The sequence below is a fragment of the Temnothorax americanus genome, unplaced genomic scaffold, assembly GCF_048541705.1.
Source record: "Temnothorax americanus isolate GAGA-0224 unplaced genomic scaffold, ASM4854170v1 Scaffold59, whole genome shotgun sequence".
NCBI classification, from domain to species: domain Eukaryota; kingdom Metazoa; phylum Arthropoda; class Insecta; order Hymenoptera; family Formicidae; genus Temnothorax; species Temnothorax americanus.
The window spans coordinates 436,431-460,081 of NW_027509741.1; the positions used below are offsets into that span (position 1 = coordinate 436,431).

The 23,651-nt window shown below is 37.6% G+C and overlaps 1 protein-coding gene across 4 annotated transcripts; it reads right to left on the reverse strand.

Moving 5' to 3' along the window:
* Window positions 1-12: 12 nt before the first annotated feature.
* On the reverse strand, window positions 13-22,750 carry LOC143904865 (UDP-glycosyltransferase UGT5-like). 4 transcript variants are annotated; one of them, XM_077419835.1, is made up of 7 exons: window positions 22,454-22,750; window positions 22,008-22,244; window positions 11,817-11,949; window positions 11,533-11,720; window positions 2,432-2,654; window positions 787-1,006; window positions 13-511 (listed from the first exon to the last, which is right to left on the reverse strand). In XM_077419835.1, the coding sequence occupies exons 1-7, from the start codon at window positions 22,679-22,681 to the stop codon at window positions 217-219; spliced, it is 1,524 nt and encodes a 507-aa protein (XP_077275961.1). In that variant the 5' UTR covers window positions 22,682-22,750; the 3' UTR covers window positions 13-216. The 4 variants fall into 4 exon arrangements, with proteins under 4 accessions (XP_077275961.1, XP_077275960.1, XP_077275963.1 ...); XM_077419834.1 differs by having other exon boundaries at window positions 11,533-11,949; XM_077419837.1 differs by having other exon boundaries at window positions 11,533-11,949; window positions 22,483-22,621.
* Window positions 22,751-23,651: the final 901 nt, after the last annotated feature.

The window sequence follows — 23,651 nt, forward strand, 5'->3', positions numbered from 1 at the left end:
TCAGAAAAGAGATTTTATACATCAAAAATCTTTTATTAAACGTTTTTAATATTTACCACGATCTTCATTTATTTTACAATTCAGTATCAGTATAACAAAATTTATTATTAATTACAATATTAATGCAATTAAAATACAACATTTTCGATATTTATGTTATATTCACTTTTTTTATATATACAGCACGCAAAGCCTGTTAATAATTTTTAATACGACTTACGCTTGTTTACTCTTGCGTAAATTAGATGCAATGTACATATAATTATAATAAAAATTAATCAATAGCTTTATTACAAAAAATATACTTAACAATATTATGAAAAAACTAAGAAACAAAAATGCGTAGACATCAATCAGATTTTGTTCCACCCAGCTCTGAGATCTCAGCGGTGTTACTAAAGTTCCATTTGGATGGCGGACGGTGTATTCAACACTCCAAACAGCTAAATCTAATGGCGGTATTGGCCGATCTCGGAATTCGCTGGATAACCGTTTCATGTTTCTCGTATAACTGTACAAAAAGTTTTACTATTAATAAAGAAATAAATAATTACATTTTAACAAACGCATCTTAATTAAAGGAAAAGCCAAATATACGACAAGACACATAAACAGAAAAACCAAATTTTATAATCTATAATTTTATAAACAATTGTTTTTGTAAGAATTTGTAAATCGATTATACTATATTAAATATTAGAGTTTAGTAATTATCTGAAATGTAGCTATATTGTTAATATTTACTGCTTAAATAATAATTATTAAAACATGATCAAAATATGATACCTTTCATTATAAAGTACTTCTTCAACTGCGTGTAATATGGACTGTGTGGACAAAGTTTTAATGTTCAAGTATATGCCAACGCCTTTAGCTACTAATATTCTTGTGTTGGATTTTTGATCTCCAAAGAAAGGCATTACAATCATTGGTATGCCTTTCCAAATAGCTTCCTGCGCACTCAAAAGACCACCATGTGTCCAGATTGCTCTTACATTTTTATGAGCTAAACATAAAAGTATATTATAATAAATATTTACTCTTAACTATATATATATATATATATATGGAAATTTCACATTAATACAAACATTTTATTAGCTGTATATGTCCCGATTAAACTAATGTAATAAACTTTTAATCAACAATTTTGTTGGTTATACATCATTTTTAAACAAAAAACGAGATGTTCTTATTATTGTAATAAAAATTACTATCTCATTTATATATAGATTATAATATACATATAACTGTAATAACACTAAAAACTGAAATTGTCTTATAATAAGTGCAAAAAAATTATGAAATAAAATAAAATTGTTTAGACATAACTGCGAGATAACTATATGAACTTAATACAACCAAAATTGTTTTTTTTTTTTACTATAGTTATTTCTAAAATGTATACTCCGTTCAACGAGAGATTGAGAGTAGGTCGGACGAAAACTCGTCTGTCTGCTCGCGCAGGTCTCCGCTTACAGAACATCTATTTACATATTTATACGGTACGCCACACTCTAGAGACTTTATCCTCAATCTCTCGTTGAACATTGGAGTATAGTGCTATAATTAATCAATAACTAATCTATCCACAAAATATTTGTACATATACTTATGCGATGTTTTCGTGTATGTCTGATATTTTATTAAAACACTAGTTATTAAAGTAACAATTTAAACCGGTATTTAAACCGGTAACGTAAAAGTAAGTAATTCTCATAATCATGAATCTCATTTTTCCCAAAGCAGTTTTTAGAAGAATGGTATATCAATGCAATAGATATATACCTATTGTATTAATATCGGTAAGAGTTCCGTATGCGACCTCCTCCAATTATAATCTACTTTTGCAGGCACGTAAGTACGTACTAAAAGAAGTCGAAAGCCTCTGTGCCAACTTGCGAAAATAATTATTTTCTTAAATATTCAAATTTTTATCATATTGCTAGATTTTTTATTTTTGACTGCATGTGCACAATATTGAACCTCTTTTCGCATGAAAAATTGAAAGCTTATGTAAAATTACACAATAAAAGACCTCGTTTTGCCTTGTAAGGAAGCGAGGTCCACTCCCTAATTGTTGTGTTTAGAAAAGTACAATGCTATCTAAAAACTATCCACGCAAAGCAAAATCCACCCTACCGCACTCTACCCCACTCTTCTGCTACAAAAATTTAAATATTTAAGAAAATAATTATTTCCGCAAATTTGCACTGGGGCTTTCAACTTCTTTTAGTATGTACTACGTGCCTGCAAAAGTAGATTCAAATTGGAGGGAGGTCGCATACGGAACTCTAGCCAAAACTTGTTTAAAAGAATTGTTTACGTTAATAAACAAATGTACGAAAAGCAACAACTAATTAAACAAATGTTTTGTAGAAATATGTGTCTCATATGTTTCTCGTGCATTCATAGAAACTGGGAAACGTACATAAAACTTCGCTTTGAGGCATCCATTTCATAACCATTACATTTTCCGATATCTCAAATGGCACTTCAATATCTAACTTCCACAGCACTCGCTGCTTCAGTTTCGACAGAGCCAGTATAACAGTTTTAACCGTATCTAAATTGAAATGTTTCCATTTCACATTCGTTCCTAATGATATTACGATAGCTCCATTCTTTGCTCCGTCAAGAAATATGCGTACATCCTGCAAAATAATGGTGAACTGAATATTTCGATAATATACAAAAAAATATGAATCTTAATGACAAAATATAATCGAAAGTAACTGATACATTTTAACGAATTATATCTAACAACACAATTATATTATCAAGCTTGTTTAAATAAGATTTATGCGGCATTCTTTTAGAAGTTGTTGTTATAAAAAGAATATTATTATAAAAAATATTTTTATTACGTTTCTAAATTTAGAAATATTCCGTGAAATATTTATCTCTTGCTGACAATTTATTAATTGTTATATAAATTAATTAATAATTAATAATAGAAATTATCTTACAAAATGGGATTGCAATTTATTCATTTATCAATAGATATTAAAAATATAGCATATGTATTTTTTACATAGGTTTTAATTTCTACACAGCACACATGCATGTCTAAAAAACATCTTTACATATACGTACATAACCAACCCAAACACTCCAAACTGCATACATGTCTGGGTTAGTTATATTGTATATATACATTATATTACATAAAAAATAAACGCTTGCAAAAACTGTTATAAATTAGAGTAAATGTCTATAAAAGGTCAAATTTCACCGATTTTATTACCACTTTAATATGTTGTAGAGGAGGTCTTTCTGAGTAATTCTATGCAAGAAAAAAGTAGGAGACGGCATTGGTTTAGAAGAAATAGTAGTAGCAGTATGGTTTATTTCCAATTCCAAAGAATTACAGAAATAGCGTTTTGTAGGAACGTACGACGTACCCAACCCTTTACAAAGCTTCTCTTACTCTACCCGACCTGGCCGTAGGCGACCTTTCACATACTGAATCCTTTCACCCCTTTGTGGGGACTTGGTTGGACTTTCCTATGGGGGACCCTTTCACACACACACACACACTCACACTCCTTTGACCTAACTTAACCCCCTGTCCTACTTGATTCTGAGCAACCCTTCTGTTCCTACTCTCCTCTTTCTTTTTATCTTCCCACTCCTTAAGCCATCTGTAACCTCCTTCTGTCTTCTTCTCGCCTATTATATCATCTAACACTACTCTGCTAGTACTTTTCCATACGCATCGTTCCATAAGATGTTCCAGAGCACCCTCTTCCCTGCCACATATGTTACAATTCCTTTCCTCTTCTCGCAACCAGTACCTGTTTCCAAACTCCTCATTCCCGCATCTAACCCTCGCCCTCCTTTTATGACTACCACTCTCCCCTTTCCTCCTCAAGTATTCTAGGAGCCCAGCCACCTTGATCCTCATGTATCGTTTATTGTATCTGGCTCCCTCAATTAGTATATCTTTTTCTTCCTTTTGTCGCCTTCTATCTTTATTACTTAGCTCTTCAGCCACATACCTTTCCCGTTCTCTCCATTGTTCCAGATCCGCTTCTTGTACTCCACACCTACTTAAGTATTCCCCTTTCTCCGACTTCCCTCTTGTCAATGTTCTTCTTCCCTCCCTTTCCTTAATACACTCCACCACCCATCTTCTTCGACCATATCCTTGTCTTGTTTTTTCTTCAAAGTTTGCCGCCAGCTTGGCCGTCCTTATCCTTATCATGTCCCTCTTGGTTTCCTCCAAGACCACACAACCTGGTGTGCATCTCTCCAGGCCCAGTGACTATCTCAGATACCGTGCCTCCACCCCTTCCACGTTACCATGCTCTAACCAACCCCACACTTCCGCCCCATATACCATCACGCTACCTACTAAACTGTCGAACAACATCATCCTCCTCCCCCAATCGTTCGCAAACTTTCTTTCTCCCAAGCTCCATGTCTTCTTCATCACTAACATTGCTCTTCTTACCTTCTCCCTAATATGCTTTGTATGACCTCCATTTCTCTGCAGTATCAAGCCCAGATATTCAAGGTCCTTTACTTCTTGAATTTTCTAGCCTTTCCAGTACCAGTCTTTCTCTCTTTCCACACCCCCTCCCCTTCTGAATTTCAGGATCTTGGATTTTTCCACGTTTAATTTCAGCTCCCTCTTCCTCAAGTATTTCTCCAGCCTCTTAATCATTTCCTCTAGCGCCTCCTCCTTTCTGGCCAGCAGAACAATATTATCCGCGTAGGCCAGTGTCCAAATCCTGCCCTGCCCAATTCTTATGCCTCCTACCAACCCCCCGGCCAACTCCTCCTCCAGATCTGATATAAAGATGGAGAACAGTAGCGGGCTCAAAGGACATCTTTGTCTCACTCCCTTTGTCGTCCAAAAGGAGCTTGACTCCCTGTCCCCCACCCTAACCCTGTTACGGGTCTCCTGGTAAATTTGCTTCACTCTCTCCGTTAGTCCTCTCCTTACCCCTCTCTCGTCCATCACCTTTCATAACACACTCCTGTCCACCCTGTCAAAGGCCCCCCTTAAATCAATAAAGAAGGCATTCATCTTCTTTCCAGCACCATTCAACTCCTTGTCAACCAGGTGGTTCAGGGGATGAAGATGTTATCCATTACACCTCTTCCCTTCCGGAAGCCAGCTTGGGTCTCCGGAAGAATCTGCTTCTCCACTACATCCTTCATCAATCTCTCCGCTAGCACCGCCGCATAGATCTTATAGGCCGTACTTAGTAGGGTAATTTCCCTGTAATTAGCGGAAGATTGTTTATCCCCCTTTTTATACAGAGGGAAGATTACTCCCCCCTTCCACAAATCCGGCCAACCTTCACCTCTCCACACCCCCTTGATCACCTCCTTCAGCCTTTCTCTCACCTGTCCTCTGCAGGACTTCCAAGCCTCACTCTTTATGCCATCCGGCCCCGCCGCTTTCCCCCTCCTCAATCTCCTTATCTGTTTTTCGATTTCTTTGTCCGTGAGGTCCTCCTCATCGTCACCCCCTCTCCTTTCCTTCCCTTAAAATTCTTTCATCTGTCCCCTCTAACACACTCATAAAATGCTGCCTTCAACCCTCCATGGATATCTCTTCACTCACCTTGTCCCAGACCTTTCTTTCCTTGTTGATATATCTCCAGACTTCTGTCTTCGTCCTAATTCTATTCAACTCCTCCATTTCCCTTTTACTCCACTCTACTTTCTTCTTCTCACAGAGCTGCGCTAACTCCCTTTTCACCTGCAACACCGCTTCCTTGCTTCCACCCCCTATCCTCCATCTCTTTAGCTTTTTTTTGCTTTTCTTTTCTTTCTGGTGCACTTTCTGTCCCACCATTTCTTGTAACCTAGTTTCCTTTTTCTCCATCTGACCTTCTTCTCTACTACCGCCTTACTCACCTTATCTCTTAGTTCCTCCCATTTCTCCAGCAAACCCTCTTCAGACAGACTAATTTCCTCCGTTCTTTCAGCGAAGATTCTTGTGCTCTCCTCGTCCCAGCACTGTATTATCCACTCTGCCTGTCCTTTTTCCTCCTTTCTCCCCTCTCCCTTCAGGCCTTTTTTCGACGTTCATACACTCACCAAAGGCATATGGTCTGATTCTATCCTACTCTTGACCTCAAATTCCTCTAGCAAGTTCTACCCTTCTGTGTTAACTAACAAATAATCTATAACCGACGCCCCTCTCGCCCCTCTAGGGGGGGGGGGGGTGAAGTCTCCCTCTTCATCTCCCTGTTTTGTACCATTGGCCAGACACCATCCCCTTTTCTGTACCCATTCTAACAAACACGCTCCCTCCTTGCTGAGCTTTTTGTCTTTAGACTTTCTTCCTTCTACTACCCCATCCCTGTACAACCCCCCTTCTTCTCCAGTCTAGACGTTAAAGTCCCCTCCCATTATCATCAACTCTTCCGGACGCTGCTGCTCCGGGCTAGCTATGTCTTCCTTAAATTCCTCGGGACCATCCTTAGCGTAGACCGTATTAATTGTCCACTTGTAACTATCTCCTCGTCCCTTCCACTTCACCAAGCCTCTCCTACCGTCGTCGACCTCCTCCGTCATCATTACATCTTTTCTGTTTCCAATAATTATGCCCCGACTTCCCCTATCTCTGCTCTGCTCTCTCACCGCATATTGCACGTGCCAGTCGAACTCAGAAGGTAAATTCCTTATCCAAACTTTCCCCTCATCCTTCCTTATCCAAGTCTCCACCATACTAACAAAATCCAGCTGTCTTATAAACTCCCAAAAGTCTACCCCTTTTCCCTTAAGCCCGGCTACATTCCAGAACCCCATCTTAAATTTGCCCCTAACCCCTAACCTTGTCGGGACTCGGGTTTCTCGGCTCCTGCTGTCTCTGCCGCGACTTTTCGGGCGTTTCTTTTTTTTGCTCTTCCTCCTTTACTCCAAAATTTCTCCTCCGTTTGCTTCAACAGCGAGATATATTTTTTTCTCTCAATCTGTCTCCAACTGAACCATCTATCCACCAAAAAAACTCTCTTGAATCGGACATTGATATGCTCCCCCCATCCTTTAACTACCTTCGCGATGCCTCTCCGTCTCCATTGAATTTCCTCCTCCTCCTTGGATAGCAACTCATCCATGAAAATCGGCTCCTTCCCTAACACCTTCTTCCTTCTTAGTATCTCCATCTTTGCTGCCAGGTCCTTCACTTGAACACCCAGTCTTCCCCCTTCTCTTGACTTTCTTTCACACCAAGCGTCTTCGACCAAATGGCCCAGACTAAACTTCTCCTGGAGAAACTTCTTTGCTTTTTGCAGCTGATTTCTACCGTCCCACTTCAGGCCGTTGATCCTCACAAACTTCTCTTTCTTTTCTACTCCTGATTCTCCTGTTTCCAATCCAGTAGCTCCTGCACTTTGACTTCCAAAGCTGTCTCCTTTACTCCTGTCTTCGTCTTCTTTCTTCTCCTCACTATCTTACTCCAGGAATGAGATTTTTCTTCCTCTTTTCCCCCTTCCACCACCTCCATTTTCCAGTTTGAGAATCTTCTTCCATAGCAGCTTCTTATTCTCTTCTTCACACTTTGTCTCCTTCCTTTTCATCTCCTCCCTTAACTCATCTCTTTTCATCTTCATCTTTTTCTCCAGTCTCTTAATCTCATTTACCCTCTCTCTCTTTAGCTTTGCCACCTCCTTTTACACCCCCTCCCCCCTAGAATTTTTTGCAGCTTTGTAATAATATGGGTATTCAAATAAGTTAAAGTTTAACGGTTTGACAGGTTTATGTCGGGTTAAAGTCGAGTAAAAAGTTAATTAATTAACTTTGGGCGCGCTACTCTTTAAGGTTATGCAAAATACATAAGTGACTCATTAACCTATTACATTAATCTTTGGGTTAAAAGTTTGAAAATTAACTTTTAACCCAACTTTAACCCGATATAACCTGTCAAACCGTTAAACTCTAACTTATTTGAATACCCCTAATGCTTTCTTGTCTGTTCATTCTGTCCATCCATGCTCCTTCAAATTCGAACACCGACCCCAAGTCGGAGTCAGTCTCATCTCGGTCACTGCCATCCCCCTCTGATGCTGTCTTTTTCTTCTTTCTAACTCCTCGCGTCATGTTTACCCCCTCCTCCCCCCTGGCCAATAGAAAATAGATGACAAGGGAACGGGCTTGGAAAAATTAGCGGGGAAAGAAGACCCTGTTGAGCTTGACTCTAGTCTGGCACTGTAAGAAGACATGAGAGGTGTAGCATAAGTGGGAGATGGCAACATCGCCGGTGAAATACCACTACTTTCATCGTTTCCTTACTTACTCGGTTAGGCGGAGCGCGTGCCCCGGCGGTCACGGTGTTCTAGAGCCAAGCGTGTCAGAGTGGCGTGAAGCCTCGCGGCCGATCGCCGTTAATACTCCCGCGTGATCCGATTCGAGGACACTGCCAGGCGGGGAGTAGTAAAAAATTTAAAAATTAATTAATAAAAAAATTGAAGAAGAGGAGAATAGTCGACTCTGATCGGTGGATTTCTTTACGATTTACGTCTTACGTCTTCCGTCGATTCGTGTGTGAAGGCCTTAACAACTATTACACGTATTTCAGTAAAAGCAACCAAAAAAACTTGACGCGCGTTGTCGAAAACACTATGGTAGGAATTACCACAATGAGCTTGGCAGGCGCTACCACATTCTTGATAGGAAACGCCATCTGGCATCTGAGGGATGTGCTATATTTGCTGCAGACGACAGTGATTTTACTTTTTCTACTAAAAGTTGTGGCTACCCCTGTCACTGCATTGAGGTCGCTGCTGTTAGACTCACTATGGCAGGAGTTGCCATAATTTCAAGCAGAAGCGCTTATAATTGTGGTATATCACGCCAAAAAACGTTGGCAGCAATTACTTGTGATTTTCGACAGGCTTTGATATACAGTCGGTAGGTGGCGTCGAACAGTTTTTTCAGTGTATGTATGTATGTACATACACGGACAGAAGAGGGGCTTGCGCGACCAGCATATCCCCTCCATCTGAGTAGTTCGGACACGAACCATAGCACGGACACGAACCATGTGTGTACTGTTACCGAGCGTAACGACATAGTTGACGTTCACTTTCTCAGGCGGCGCGTCAGTATACGTCCGCTGGATCTCAATTTTAAGCAGTTTCGAAGTAAATGCACTGGTTAAACGTCTGAATTTCACGATAGTATTCTTTCTAAGAATGTTAGAGACGTTCTGGTGAGATGGAAGAATTGTAAATACATATCAGAAATTAGATATAAACAGTTACTTTGCAGTGACGGGATTTTACCGAGGGCTTACGGATTGCCAAAAATTCACAAACCCGGAAACCCGCTGAGGATTATATTGTCTCTTCTATTGACAGTCCAACATACCCATTAGCTGAGTTTTTACATAGGATTATTTCTGAGAGCCTTCCCAAACTGTACAGTCATGTCGAGAATAGCTTCGAGCTAGTGAATAAACTAAACGGGATGAAGATTAGCGATGAGTTTTCGTGATTTCGCTGGATGTGGTCTCCTTATTCACCAATATACCTACTGAACTTGTGATTCAAAGCGTGTCTTTAAGATGGCCGACCATCGCGACTAATTGTCAGATCCCAAAAGAAGAGTTTTTGAAGGCCTTTTGGAATTAGTCCTAAACTCAACTTATTTTTTGTTCAATAAAATTATACAAACAGAAATTTGGTACTCCGATGGGCTCTTCGTTGTCCCCCATTGCTGCGGATCTGGTGATGCAAGATTTGGAGAGCAGGGCGTTGCAGATTTTAAACTTTTATTTACCGTTTTATTATCGTTATGTAGACGATGTTGCTATGGCGGCACCGAAAGATTCCATTGACACTATTTTGACAGTTTTTAATTCTTATCATCCCAGATTGCAATTTACTATTGACATCGGGGGTGATAGACTTAATTTTCTAAATGTGACTATCATTAATGATAATAATTTTTTATATTTTGACTGGTTTCACAAACTTACTTTTTCTGGCCGATACCTTAATTTTTTGTCGCAACACCCTGCTTCCCAAAAAAGAGACGTAATTATGAGCATGGTAGATAGAGCATTTTTGTTATCACATCCTAAATTTCATTTAAAAAATCTAACGTTTATTATTGACACACCCTTGGACAATGGGTATTCGTTGTCTTTCATTTTTGATACAATGAATATTAGGATAAAATATCTCATGAACAGGGGTATGGGCGGTGGGGAATCGTCTTCGTCTTCTAGTACTGAGAGTGATGCACGACCCATATGGTTTACGATCCCTTACGTTCCTCAGTTGGCAGGAAGATTTAAAAATGTCATTAAAGATCTCAACATTAATCTTTCTTTTTTTAGTTTGAACAAATTAAATAAATTCATTCGGGTTCAGAAGGACGTTCTCCCTATCCAATCTAATAAGAATGTTGTGTACAGAATCTTGTGCAAGGATTGTGACGCTTCATATGTGGGACAAACTAAGAGACAATTAAAAACTTGGATCTCGGAACACAGAAATCACATTCGTTGGAATACTACAACATTATCAGTTATTACGAAGCACAGAATTAATTTTGACCATGAATTTGATTGGGAAAACGTCGAGATTCTTGACAGAGAGAGATTTGCTTTAAAAAGATCGGTGTCGGAAATGACTCATATCAGACTGCAAAAAAACAGTATCAATTTGCAAACTGACACTGATTTCCTTCATCATGCTTATGCTTCTGTTTTTGAAAAATTGTAAATCATGCTCATTGGTAATGCGCCTTTCTTTCAGTGACTTCACATGTCCCTATGTTTATACTGTCTATCCTTTATTTTTCTCACTGTTTATTTTGCCACGGTTGGTAAATGTGTATCATGACTCTTCATAATTTTTATACGTTAGAAAGTTCTAAACCGTCGTCCTGATAAGCACGTTGACTTCGCTTCTGATATTGAATTCGTTCTATTGCGATTAATTTATATTTCCTCGCTATGGCTTGTAATACTCTCCTTCTCTTTGGCTTTCGGGTGAGTCTCTATAACATCTGTTACTTTATTTATGGCGAATTCGATTGTTGTAAAAAATTAGAAATAATTATTTTAAAAAATTGATTGCATTTTGTGTAGACGCCTTTAATTTTGCAGAATTGCAAATTTAAAATTAATAACATTATTCGATTCTTTTTATTATTCTACGTATAAAAGTATCAAGGTAAAGTCATCGAAAAGTGAATACGTACTTTACGAGATATTTCATATTTTATATTAAAAATGTCATGACAAAATTTAAAATGTCTCAAGAAATTCTTAACGAAAGAAAGTTTTATTATAGTGTTTTGAAAACGTCTGACATGAAAAATAAAAGGTTTTATTTAAAAAATTTGAGGTGATTTTATTCTAACTTAACTTGACCTTGAAAAGGTTACTCAAGGTTAAGTCTATATTTTCATCATGTGGCCCTCTCCAACATGCATCTTTTGTCTATGACGAGTTACAGAAGAGATATTAAAATGCATTACTTAAATAGGACCCCTTGCATAATTCAAAATGCATAATATAAAATATATAACGCGAACCAGAGTTCGTATAATTTCTCTTACCTCAGGATACGTCACGATTACCTCGCCGGCAATTGGTTTGACGGCCTGAGCATTCAATCCTGCAATCTCTAGGGTATTCGGTGGCAGTGGTATTGCAGATTCGAACGCAGAATGACTATTAATTAGTACAATATTTATACTTTCTCTTTCTATTTTATGCAATGGTCTAATTGCATGGCCTACATATTCTTCAGTAAGTCGTTGAATAATAGGGAAAAAATAGTAATGTCGTATGAGATTATCCACAATGTAATATAAAGTATTCCACGTTCTCAGCCACAAACCTTCAGGTTTTGCAATGGCTGCATGTGTGTAAGATCGAACAGTCGGATAACTTGGACCACCGATATAATCCTTGAGATAAGGTATAGCACCAAAAGGAACATAGCCTACTATGGGTGGCTTGCCTTTAGCAATCTGAAAAAACAATACTACAGACAATGAAAAAAGCTAAAACTAAATAAATATTCTTTTTGTAATAAACAAAATAAAATAAATTAAATACTATTTTGCAGAAAAGGTCGTCACTTTTATTAGCAGATAATGCAAAAATAATAATTTAGTTAAAGTTTGAGCAGATCTTAAAGCAAAAATTAAAATTTTCCCCATAAAGAAATTATAAAAAAAAAGTAGATTTATGTATAAAACAATAAAATTATAACAAAAAATTGGAAAAACTACTGTCTAGAAGACCCACCTCCAATGACCTTCACTTTGACATATAGTGTTAAGGTCACCTTTCTAAAAAATCTTCAAAAGGTTTTAGCCGTCGTTCATTGTTTATTATAAAGTTATTAACAACATAAGTTTAATAAATAGAACGTACTTTTTCGACACCGTGTTCCGGTACATTTAAGGAGTCAGCATAATATGGTAGGAGAACCCGGAACATAATAGAAACGCTAAGATTTGAACACAAGTGTATATATAAAACATATTAAATATAAATAAATTAATGAACTTGCACCAAAATATTTTTTGAAATATTCACTGTAAAAAAACACAAGTTTTAATGCAAAAGAATAGTATATATTTTGGCACAAATTGCAGAAACAATTGTTAGAATTTTTTTACATATACTAGTATAGGCGCAAATATTATATACGCATAAATATACGAAGCAGGCCTCGACTGTTAACAAACTATTATTTTTTCTAATGGCGTTTTTAATGGTGTTGTGTGTGTGTGTGTGTGTGTGTGTGTGTGTGTGTGTGTGTGTGTGTGTGTGTGTGTGTGTGTGTGTGTGTGTGCGTGCGTGCGTGCGTGCGTGCGTGCGTGTGTGTGTGTGTGTGTGTGTGCGCGCGTGTGTGTGTGTGTGTGTGTGTATGGTAGTGGAAATAATGAAAATACTTCACCAGAAGAAGGGGAAACAACTGAGCGACCGACGGAAGTGAATGTCGACAATATAAACATTGTGACGAATCGCTTCAAAACAGTAAGTTTTGAATTGTGTTTACATTTTTCATGTAGGCATATTACATTTGGTTTTTTCTTTTTTTTTTTTGTTCTTGTAGGTGCTCAACGCACAACAAAAAATTTCTTTAGAACATCATCTTTCTCATTTGTCAGATATTTATTTCAGATTTACATCGAGACAAGCGCGATCACTGGCCTACCAATATGCGAAACAAATGAAAGTTAAATATCCACACTCTTGGGATCGCGACGAAATGGCCGGCTTGGAGTAGCATCGTAGTTTTATGTCCCGACACCCAAAATTATCTCTGAGAAAACCCGAGGTGACGAGCTTAGCCAGAGCCAGCGCATTCAATCCAACGAATGTTGCTGCTTTTTATGCGAATTACTTTGCAGTAATGAACGAGATCAAAGTCGGACCAAGCGACATTTGGAACGTTGATGAAACGGGCATTTCTACAGTGCACAAAACAGTCCGCGTAATTTCACGTTGTGGTCAAAAACAAATTGGGCAAATCACTTCAGCCGAACATGGACTTCCGGTTGGGTAAGGAAGGAAGACGGGTGCTCCGCAAAGGAAAGAAGGAATAAGGGAAAGTGCAGGCGGAGTAGGAGTCAAGGGATGAAGAGAGAATGAAGAGAACCCCGAAAAAAGGAAAGAGGAAAATGTACAATTGAAGAAAGACCGGAGGGCAAGAAAAATCGAAAGTAAACCAAGAAAAAACGGAGAGGAAGAAAAGAGGTTAGGACGGAGCAAAGCAAGGGGAGGAGAGAAGAAGAGAGAAGAGGGAGGAACACAATTGAGGTAAGTGACCGGAAAAGAAAAGAGGAAGAAGGGAGCAGGGGCATGCGCGAGCCGCGAGAGCAGAGACACGTGCGCGGAACAGAGATTGATCAGTGCTGAGGCGGCGCGGGGTGCAGGCCCCTCCAAAAGAGCGGGTCGGCACTACTGCGGGACGCTGAGGCGGCGCGGAGTGCCGGCCCTTCCAAAAGAGCGGGTTGGCACTACTGCGAAACGACGAGGCGTGACACAAAAGCAAGTGACATCTGCACGCGAGAAGGCGAAATGGCGCGGGTCGCTGCAGTGGAAACGCGGTGAGTGAGAGGACCGATCGAGATAGACAAGTTAGGGTGGCACGACTGAGGTCCGTATTCATAGTCGGATCTTATTTCAAGACTGTCTTAAGTAATGTCTTAAGATGCTAATGCGGCTCTGTGATTGGTTCATAACATCTTAAGATTGTACTTAAGATGGTCTTAGATATAAGATTTGACTATGAATACCGGCCTGAAAGTCGAAAGAGCGGCGGTGCATGCCTGGCACGAGAAAGAATACGAGAAAGAGGACTGCAAGCGCAACGCAAGGCAGGTAGAATATATTGCAGTATCGCAGAAAAGCAATATCGCAGAAAGAATAGGAGAGTAGGTTCGAAAATGCGAAGGAGAAAGGAAGCGGATAGAATGGAGGAAAATCTGGCAGACAAAGAAGAGGCACAGAGAGCGGCACAAAAGAGGGAAGAGACAGGATGAATTAAGGAAATTACGAGGGAGCTAAGGGAAATCGGGCACGAAATTAAAGAGGAAATAATACGAACGAAAATGGAAGTCAAAGAGGAACTGAGAATGCTAAAAACCCAACCGAAAGTGGAGGAGAAGAGGATGGTGGAGGAAAAGGAAGAACGAGGGAAGGAAAGGTGGAGCGAGGGATGGAGAAAGGACTGGAGCGAGGGATCGACAGACTCAGGGGAAAGGATCATGGAAGGGACTGATAATAGTCGTGAGGACAAGAAGAATCGGGAAGCTAAGCAAGATAACCAAGGAAGGACGAGGGTTGCAGAGAAAAAAGGTGACGGAGGAAGAGAGAAGAGCGAGAAGGAATAGAGAAGACCGCCGGAAAGCGACAGAAGGAAGGAACAGGAAGAAGAGAAGAGCAGGCTGAGAAGAATGATAGAGGAGAGAGAGGAGGAGATAAGAAGAAGAGAGGAAAGAGAAAAGGAGGTGGAGAGAAAAGAAGAGAGAGAGAGAAAAGAAAATTGAAAAGAGGAAAAAGAGTCTGATCTGGAGGAGAGTGGCAGGAGAGGGGCCAAAAGAAAGAAGGGAGATGCTGGAAGCGATAATGGAAAAAGTGACAGGAAGAGATATACTGATAAGAAAAGCGTGGAAGGTGACTGGCGTGGATGGAAAGATTGTAATTTTCACGGAATTGGAAGAAGAAGAGGACAAGGAAGAGGTGATAGAAAGATGTGATGAGATATGGAGAAGATGGGAGATTGGTGTCGACGAGAAATTAACACTAGAAGAGAAAGCATACAGACATAAGCTGGTGGAGAGAGCAAGAGAGGAAAGAATGAGGGGCAACGTAGTTGTATTAACAAATAGAAGAATGTAGATAAACAGAAGGGAGGTGAAGTGGGAGGAGGATAGAGGCGGTTGGAGGAGAATGCAGTCGGACGAGATTCACGACAAATATAATTAGAGTGTGATGTTGGTGGATTAGCCTTCGGATTTAAAAGAGTTAAAAGATTAACAGATTGAAAAGGTTTGGTTGTTATAATATAGCATTGTATAAATTCAGAGGATGAAGGGTGAGCGTGTACAGGGTTGGGTACGTTCCTTCAAAACGCCGGAAGTAATGGTTTGGGAACGTTCCATAAAAACGCCCTTTAAGGCCCTTTGGGGTAAATAAAGTATCCTTACAATACAATACTTCAGCCAAACACGGAAATTTAGTGACACTGGTCCAAGCTGTATCTGCAACTGGTATCCGCGCACCGTCATATTTTGTATTTCCTCATGCACGTTTTCAAGATCATTTCTTGAATGGCGGACCATTAGACGCAACAGGAGGAGCAAATTTCAGCGGGTGGATAAATGCAAAATTGTTCGTCGAATTTTTGAAATGTTTTCAACAATTCACTCGCTGTAATCGTGAACACCCTGTGCTTCTTCTCTTGGACAATCACGAATCCCATCGCTCTTTGGAAGCGTTGCAGTTTTGCAGAGACAGTGGAATTCATGTTTTATCCTTCCCACCTCATTGCTCGCATCGCCTTCAGCCATTGGATGTCAGCGTATTTGGTCCATTCAAAACTGCGATTAACAAGCAATTTGAAACATTCATGCGAATGAATCCAGGGCGCGTCGTGCAAATATTTTACATCCCAGCAGTGGCCATACGTGCATTGGAGCTAGCCGTAAATGAAGTCAACATAAAATCCGACTTTAGAGCCACGGGAATATGGCTAATGGACTCAGACATCTTCCAGGAAATCGATTTCATGCCGAGTGCTACAACGGATCGAGCAAATCCGAATGAAGCTCCAAATGAAATCGATGTTATTGAGGAAGAAGAAGAGGAAGAAAATCACCAACAGCAAGAAGTAGAAGAAAACATATCATTCGGCACATCAACTTTGCGCGCATCAACGTCATTCCTCGATTCAAGTCTCGAAAAGCTTTCACCTTTCCCGAAGGCTCCGCCGCGCAGTCTGAAAAAAAGAAAAGGTCGAAAGCCAGGCCGAACAGCGATTTTGACATCTGACGCTGAGATAAAACAAATTGCCGAAGAAAAAAATGCACGAAGTGCATTGGAAAAAATGAAAGAAGATAAACGACAACAACAAAAAGAAAAACAGGAACAAAAGCAGAAAGAAAAAGAAAAACAGGAACAAAAGCAGAAAAAAAAGAAAAACGAAAAAAACAACAAAAAGAAAAAATGCAGCAGAGACAGGAAGAAAAAAAAGAAAACAAAATGCAAAAGAAGAACGGCAAAATAAAAAACAAAAACAGAAGAAAACAAAAACAAATTAAGCCATAGTCCTTGATTAATTCATTAACTCATTAATTCATTTTTGTTTCCTAAAAAAGCATTAAAATGTATTTGAATAAAGTAACAAACATTTCAATTAATTTCAAATCATCATGTTTTATTTACAAATTACAATAAGAACTCAAAATTTTACTTTTTCTTGCGATTCGTTAAAAAAAATAAGGGGTCGGTTGCGGACCATGTGGAGGTCGGTTTCGGACCACCTTTTTTGAGCTTGTCGAAAACGTAGACTTTTGTCTTTACTCTCTGTATCTCTCAGAACGACACCCATAAACCTTATCAACCGGCGGAAAGTTTAGAGAAATGATCACTCTAGACAGTAAAACTTTAAACCTGTCGAAAGAAGTTATTTTTAACAACTTTATGGCCTTTACCATTTAGGCGGTCGGTATGGGACCACTCTTCCCTGCGGATTCTTAGAAATTTCAAACGTCTCCCAGGAAAAAATGGAGGAGATCTGACCATGTCTGATTTGATAAAATAAGATACAACGAGATCTGAAATTCAAGTAAAATCAGATCTGATTGGATACAATTTTATCTCGCCAGATCTGCATGGCCATATTTAATCACATGCAGCCAGATATGCTGAACTATAATCCGATCTCACCAGATCTGACCATTGCTACCGTTCAATATTGAATCGCAGATCCAATCGGATCTCTTCCGATCTAATCGGACATTATCTGATTGCTTTAGATCTCTTGAAGTACGAGCAGACATTATGCCTCAGATCTTGTCGGATCTGAGCAGACCTAGCCAGACATATCTTGATCTCACCAGATAAGACCAATCTTAGCTTACAAAGTTGTGTTGCTGATTCAATCAGATCTCTTCCGATCTTGCCGGATCTGAGCAGACCTAGTCAGACATATTTTGATCTCACCAGATAAGACCAATCTTGGCTTTCAAAGTTGTGTTGCTGATTCAATCAGATCTCTTCCGATCTTGCCGGATCTGAGCAGATCTCGCCAGTATAGAACTTATAAAAATTTCGTTCTCAAATCGTCCATTATTAATTTTTACACCCAATGTTGGACATTATTATATCAAATATAATATTAACTCTGTAAAGGGAAAGCTTTTAAATGGTTTTTGGTCAAAAAATCAATTAATTTTTATATTGAAAACAGTTTTCTCAATTTTTTTTGAAACATTAACATTATATAATAAATATAATCTCTGCCAATTTTTAATAATAATTGTTAATTTCGACACCATATTTAGAATTTATTATAAATATTTTGCAAACATACCTTATAATTTAAACTAATAAAATAATATAATTACATATAAACTTATTAAGTCATATAAGATTATATATGATCAGATCATAATGTTGCATCTCAAAGTATCCGATAGATGGCATCCAACGGAATCTGATTCTCGTATTTAAAATTTGATGAACAGTGGTATAAGAACGGTATCAGACACGGCAGTGTCGTGCTAAGTTGCGCCAAGTTATGTAAATCGTGGAACGGCACAACTTTTGTATCGTAGAGTCCACTTTTATAATAAAGTGGCACATTTAAAAAATAACATTTGAAAACAACAATTTTCTGCAGTGGATGAACACCGGATCGGATCAGATCTACTCATGTCTGATTGGATCTGAGCAGATATAATAGATTATATTATTCTCGTTACATATCTGACTCTATCCTTTAGGATCGGATCAGATCTACTCATGTCTGATTGGATCTGATCAGATAGGGCCAATATTTTGATCAAACCAGATCTGAGTGGATTGGATCTGATGAGATCTGTTCAGATCTCTTCCATTTTTTCCCGGACTGTAACTTAAGAACTGATTAATGAAATTTTAAAGAATTATATATATAAAATATATAGGGGTAGAAAAAAAAGACTGAAGAATATAATAAAATTAAAAAAAAATTGGCATTATAATTAAAAAGTGTATAAATGTGAAACTTGCACATTTTGCTTCCTATGTACGGATTCCTCGAAAGAGTGATGGCAAAAAGACCTGTTTTTTCGCCCATTTTTTAGACCTCAAATTTCAAACTTTTTTTATGCCAAATAGTACTATATGATGAGACATTAATCCCAGAGAAATTTTAAGATGAGCATAGGCACGGTTCCGGAGATATGAAGGGATGAAAGTGATGGTTTCACCATAATCCATGAAAGTATATATATATACACGAAACTCTTCAAGTGTCTATATCAAGGAATAAAATATAAATAACAAAGTAAAACATATCGTTTCTTATGGATTTTTTTACACCAGATTCAAATATGACCCTAGTTTTCACCCAAGCAGCATTTTTCGGTTAACTTTCCGACTAAGGACTACTTTTATACTAATCACAACGTTGTAAGCGGTTCAAGAAAGTTATAAAATGTAACTTATAATTACTAACGTTTTTTGGACGTTGTCTAAACGTTAAAATTACGACGTGCTTTTTTTATCACTTTCCCAACGTCAAATTCGAAACAGTTTAAGTCCTATTACCCGACGTTAAGATATTTAACGTTCGCCTGACGTTATACTCTGCACTACACTTTTCGAGCGACTTCAATACGTAATTCCCAACGTAAACCAACGTTTTGTTATCAAACGTTGTAAAACGCTAACGTTGTGAAATGTCGCCTGTGGTCATTTCTGACTGACGTTAAGAAATCGCGAGAAATGGTAACAAATTCTGCCTAAAAAAATGTAGAGCAGATTACTGCTGCGTCAAGCGGGCATCGTCGACGGCAATTCGCGGCGTCGTGCGTGAGCTATGAGGACTATGCGACGAATGTTGACGATCCACGGCCGAACCGGTCCATTTCATCTCACGCGGTTATCGTCGCGTCGTCGGGAAACAACGCGCGCGCTTCGCGCGGTTCACAGCTCGAGAGCGCGTTTGCTCGGCTGCACGGCTGCCATAACCATGCTCTAGATCACCATATAGATGGTATTGCATAGGTCGGATTTGGTTAAGATATACGACTCATTCGCAAATCTAGTATAGAATTTTCAACTAATTAATACTTTATCGACATGTTAAGTCAGTTTGGCGACCTTGTTAAGACTTTTAGTCAATATAGGTACAATTTTGCCTACAGTGGTATACTACTTAGTTTGGAAAAGTCGGAAAAAGTTAATTATTTTATACAAAAAGACAAATTTTAGTAGAATTTATCGCACCTTTTACTACGTAAAGTTTGATATAGTGTGGAACGCTGACTTCGCCATTTTCATTCCTCAAAGAGGAAGGCAAATAATCCGCCATTTTCCAGTATATTTAGATTTAAATTTTTTAACGCACTTTATTAACAATTTAAAGCATTTATATAATATCTGTTGTTAAAGTTTTGACAACATATTTATCTTAAAAGTAATTTTGATGAAAAAAAATTAAAATCTACACTTTGGAAAATTTTAGTTATTTATTAGAATATTTAGTAAATTGGAATATTTTAGAAAGGATTCGTCTAATTTTGACCTATCATTTCCACATTTATCAATAAAGTGGGTTTTGTTATACAATTTCAGAGCTGGGTTCGTGTATTTATGGCAAAATTACAATAGTATCAAAGACTGCGCAAACTATATTTTTCCTATAAAGCCATTTTATTTGTGCCAAATTGATAAGTACGTATTATGATACATTTATTACACCAATGCCGTCATATGGTTTGAATAGAAGCACGAAAACTACACCTAAAATGTACGTTGTGAAAAAATAACCTCAGGTCTAGCAGAGTGTACAAAATCAAAGTTTACATACCAACGTTAAAACTGGTGGAAAAAATGTAACCTCAATTTAACTTATATAAGTCGGATTCCAACGTTGGTACAACCTAAATTTGATTCCCCAAATTAGTGCAAAAGAGGGTTGAAACGACGTAGCAAAAACGTTGGATACCAACGTTAAGTGTGTTTATCTTAACGTCGGGCGGACGTCAAAATGCTGCTTGGGCATCTAGCATAAAAATTCCCCGAGATAGATGGAGTTGAAGTAAAACTTGACACCGCCTCTCACGGAATGGGCTGCTTTTTTACTGTGAGTTCTCTTGCCTCTCACATATTGGGGTGTTTTTTTAATGTGAGTCCCCTTGCTTCTCACAGATTGAGGTGCTTTTTTAATGTGAGTCCCCTTGCTTCTCACAGATTTCACCCTTTTGTATTAATCTTCAGAACCGTGCCTATGCTCATTTTGAACTTTTACTGGGATTAATGTTTTATCTAATAGTACTATTTGCCATGAAAAAAAGTTTTAAATTTGAGGTAAAAAAAATAGGCGAAATTTGCCATCACTCTTTATAATTTGCACACTTAAAAACTATGAGAAAGAAATGTGCAAGTTTCTACTTGCCCACTTAAAAGCTATGAGGAAGTAATGTGTAAGTTTCTACTTCCACACTTAAAAACTATGAAGAAGCAATGTGCAAGTTTCTACTTACACACTTTGTTTATTTTCTTTTATTAATTTTAAATAAACTTTTTATTAGAATTTTATTGTCTTATATATTAATAGATTTCTTTTTATAATTTTTTAAGATAAAGAAAATTTTTTATTTTTGCTCCTAGAACGCTCCAAACTTCAACTACAAAAATATAATATACTTATATAAAAATAAACTATCGCTTTGTGCAGAGGTAGGTATCATTATTTCCGTGTATTGTTATACCTGTTTGTTAAGTTAGTGTTACTGCAATAACAATTTAAGGTTCTCAATTATTTATAAAAATGCGCAACAAGAAACTGCCGAGTTTGTAAGAAAAAATCTCCGCGAGCGCAACATTATATTATTAAAATACTACATCCAAAATATACGACAACAATTTTCTTGTATATCTTTTTAATAATATTTATTTTAATAAATTTATATATGTAAATCTTTTTCGTACTATGTGCTAATAAAAATGATTGATTTTTTCTACAACATAATGTTTTAGTCATTTCGGCCTGTCTACTCACATAGTTTTAGTAACTTCCCGATTATTACCCTATTTATCTGTACAGAGAACGCCACGAAATATTTCACGTATTTTTTCACATTTTCTACATCAGAGATGTTCTGATGAAATCGTATTTCATCATCGTTTTGAACAAATAATAAGAAGCGATTGTGAAGATTACCGCTGATATGAGCAATAACTAGACACTTTCAATTTGTTACTCAAACAAACTTGATTTATAGGGCAACTTTGATAAGTTGCTTGCAGTTTTAAAATAGCCTAATCAATTAGAATTTATTAAAGTTGATTGCTTTACCTCCCATAGGCTGTAGAAACATTGGGATAAAGTAATGTCCTGCACTATAACGTCAAACTCGACTGTTTGAGTCATTTCCAAAAGATCTCTCGCTGCTTTAGCTTTTATCATTGTGTTACATGCGTGAATACCCCACTGATACATAAAATATGCCCCATAAAATACGCTGTACTTCTCCCATTCAACTGGGTCATAATTAAAAGATTCATCATAAGTTTCCATTAGACCATCAAAAACCTGAAAATAATAAGTACCCTTACGCTATACATGAGAGGACATATAAAAATGTGACAAATTAACATCGCCGAATGCACATTGATCTTACGCGTAAGATAGAAAACATTTAAAATATAAAAGTTATATTTTTTCTCATTTGTTTTATGATTTGTAAATAATCGATTTATATCTCTCAGAATGTCTTCGAGTCTCCTATAATATCTACTTACGGCGTATGTTAAATTCTGCGCAAGTTTACCCTTGACTTTAGTCTCTAATATGCTGACTGCGTGTACATGATGACCTTTGCGAAGTAGTCCTTTAACCAAATGTTCCGTCCAGACGTGGTGACTAGGCGACGGAACAGTCTCTACCACTAAAATCGACAATGGTTTCGACGCTATCACAATATCACCCATTAAAATACAACAAATCAGGAAAATGACGCGACTCAACATTGTTGCGCAAAACTTCTCGCGTGGTCTCTCAATCAGATCCTGAGACCAAATGTATCTGCATGTCTAGTGTAGCATTCCCCCTCTCCTCATTTCCAGATAATAGCGTTATCATAATATTACTTTATGTAACTTTACACTGGTAATATTGAGATTTTCTCAACAACTTAGCTGTACCGTCACAAAAATAAGAGGAAAAAGATGCATAAATAAGTAATTAATAACATATGTACCTGTATATTGTAGATAGTACGCAGTATCTATTTACTTCCTACTACTATTATTGTTGAAACTGAATGACGACATTCGCGTGCAGAATAATCATTCAATCAGTTGGTTACGTAAATACGTGATTGATTGTTACGTAATACAGTATGGTAATTATTAATAGACATCCATAAAAAAACTACATCAGAAATGTATGCAAACCAACAAAAAAGAGTAAATTACATGTAATTATATTTATAGAAATTTTAATTATTTACCGCGATATCAAATACAAAATCTTTATATTTCTGCAGACTATACGGAGAGAATTTTTTGTTATATTTTACAATTAAATTCGCTACAAATGTAAGACAACTTGGCAACCAATCAAATATTATCGGTGTAACAATAAGAATTTTTTAAATATATACTAGACACTATACAGACGCGCGCTTCGCGCGCGCTATTTAGCTTTAACATTATGCTATTACTATTACACTATTAACCCTTGATACACACAACTGTCAAAATATACAATGACAGCTGCAAATGAAGTAAGCGCAGCAAGAGAACCAATCGGCATCGCGGAAAAGTGACAACAATACCTACGGCATGCCCTTTTTAGAAGAGGACAAAAGACATTTTACAAATAATGTGATAAAAATTATCAAACAAATTGGTAATTTTTGAAAAATTATTGAAATTTTATTATATATTTTAGTAAAATTAATCAAACATATTTTATATTTTATTGTAATAGATATTA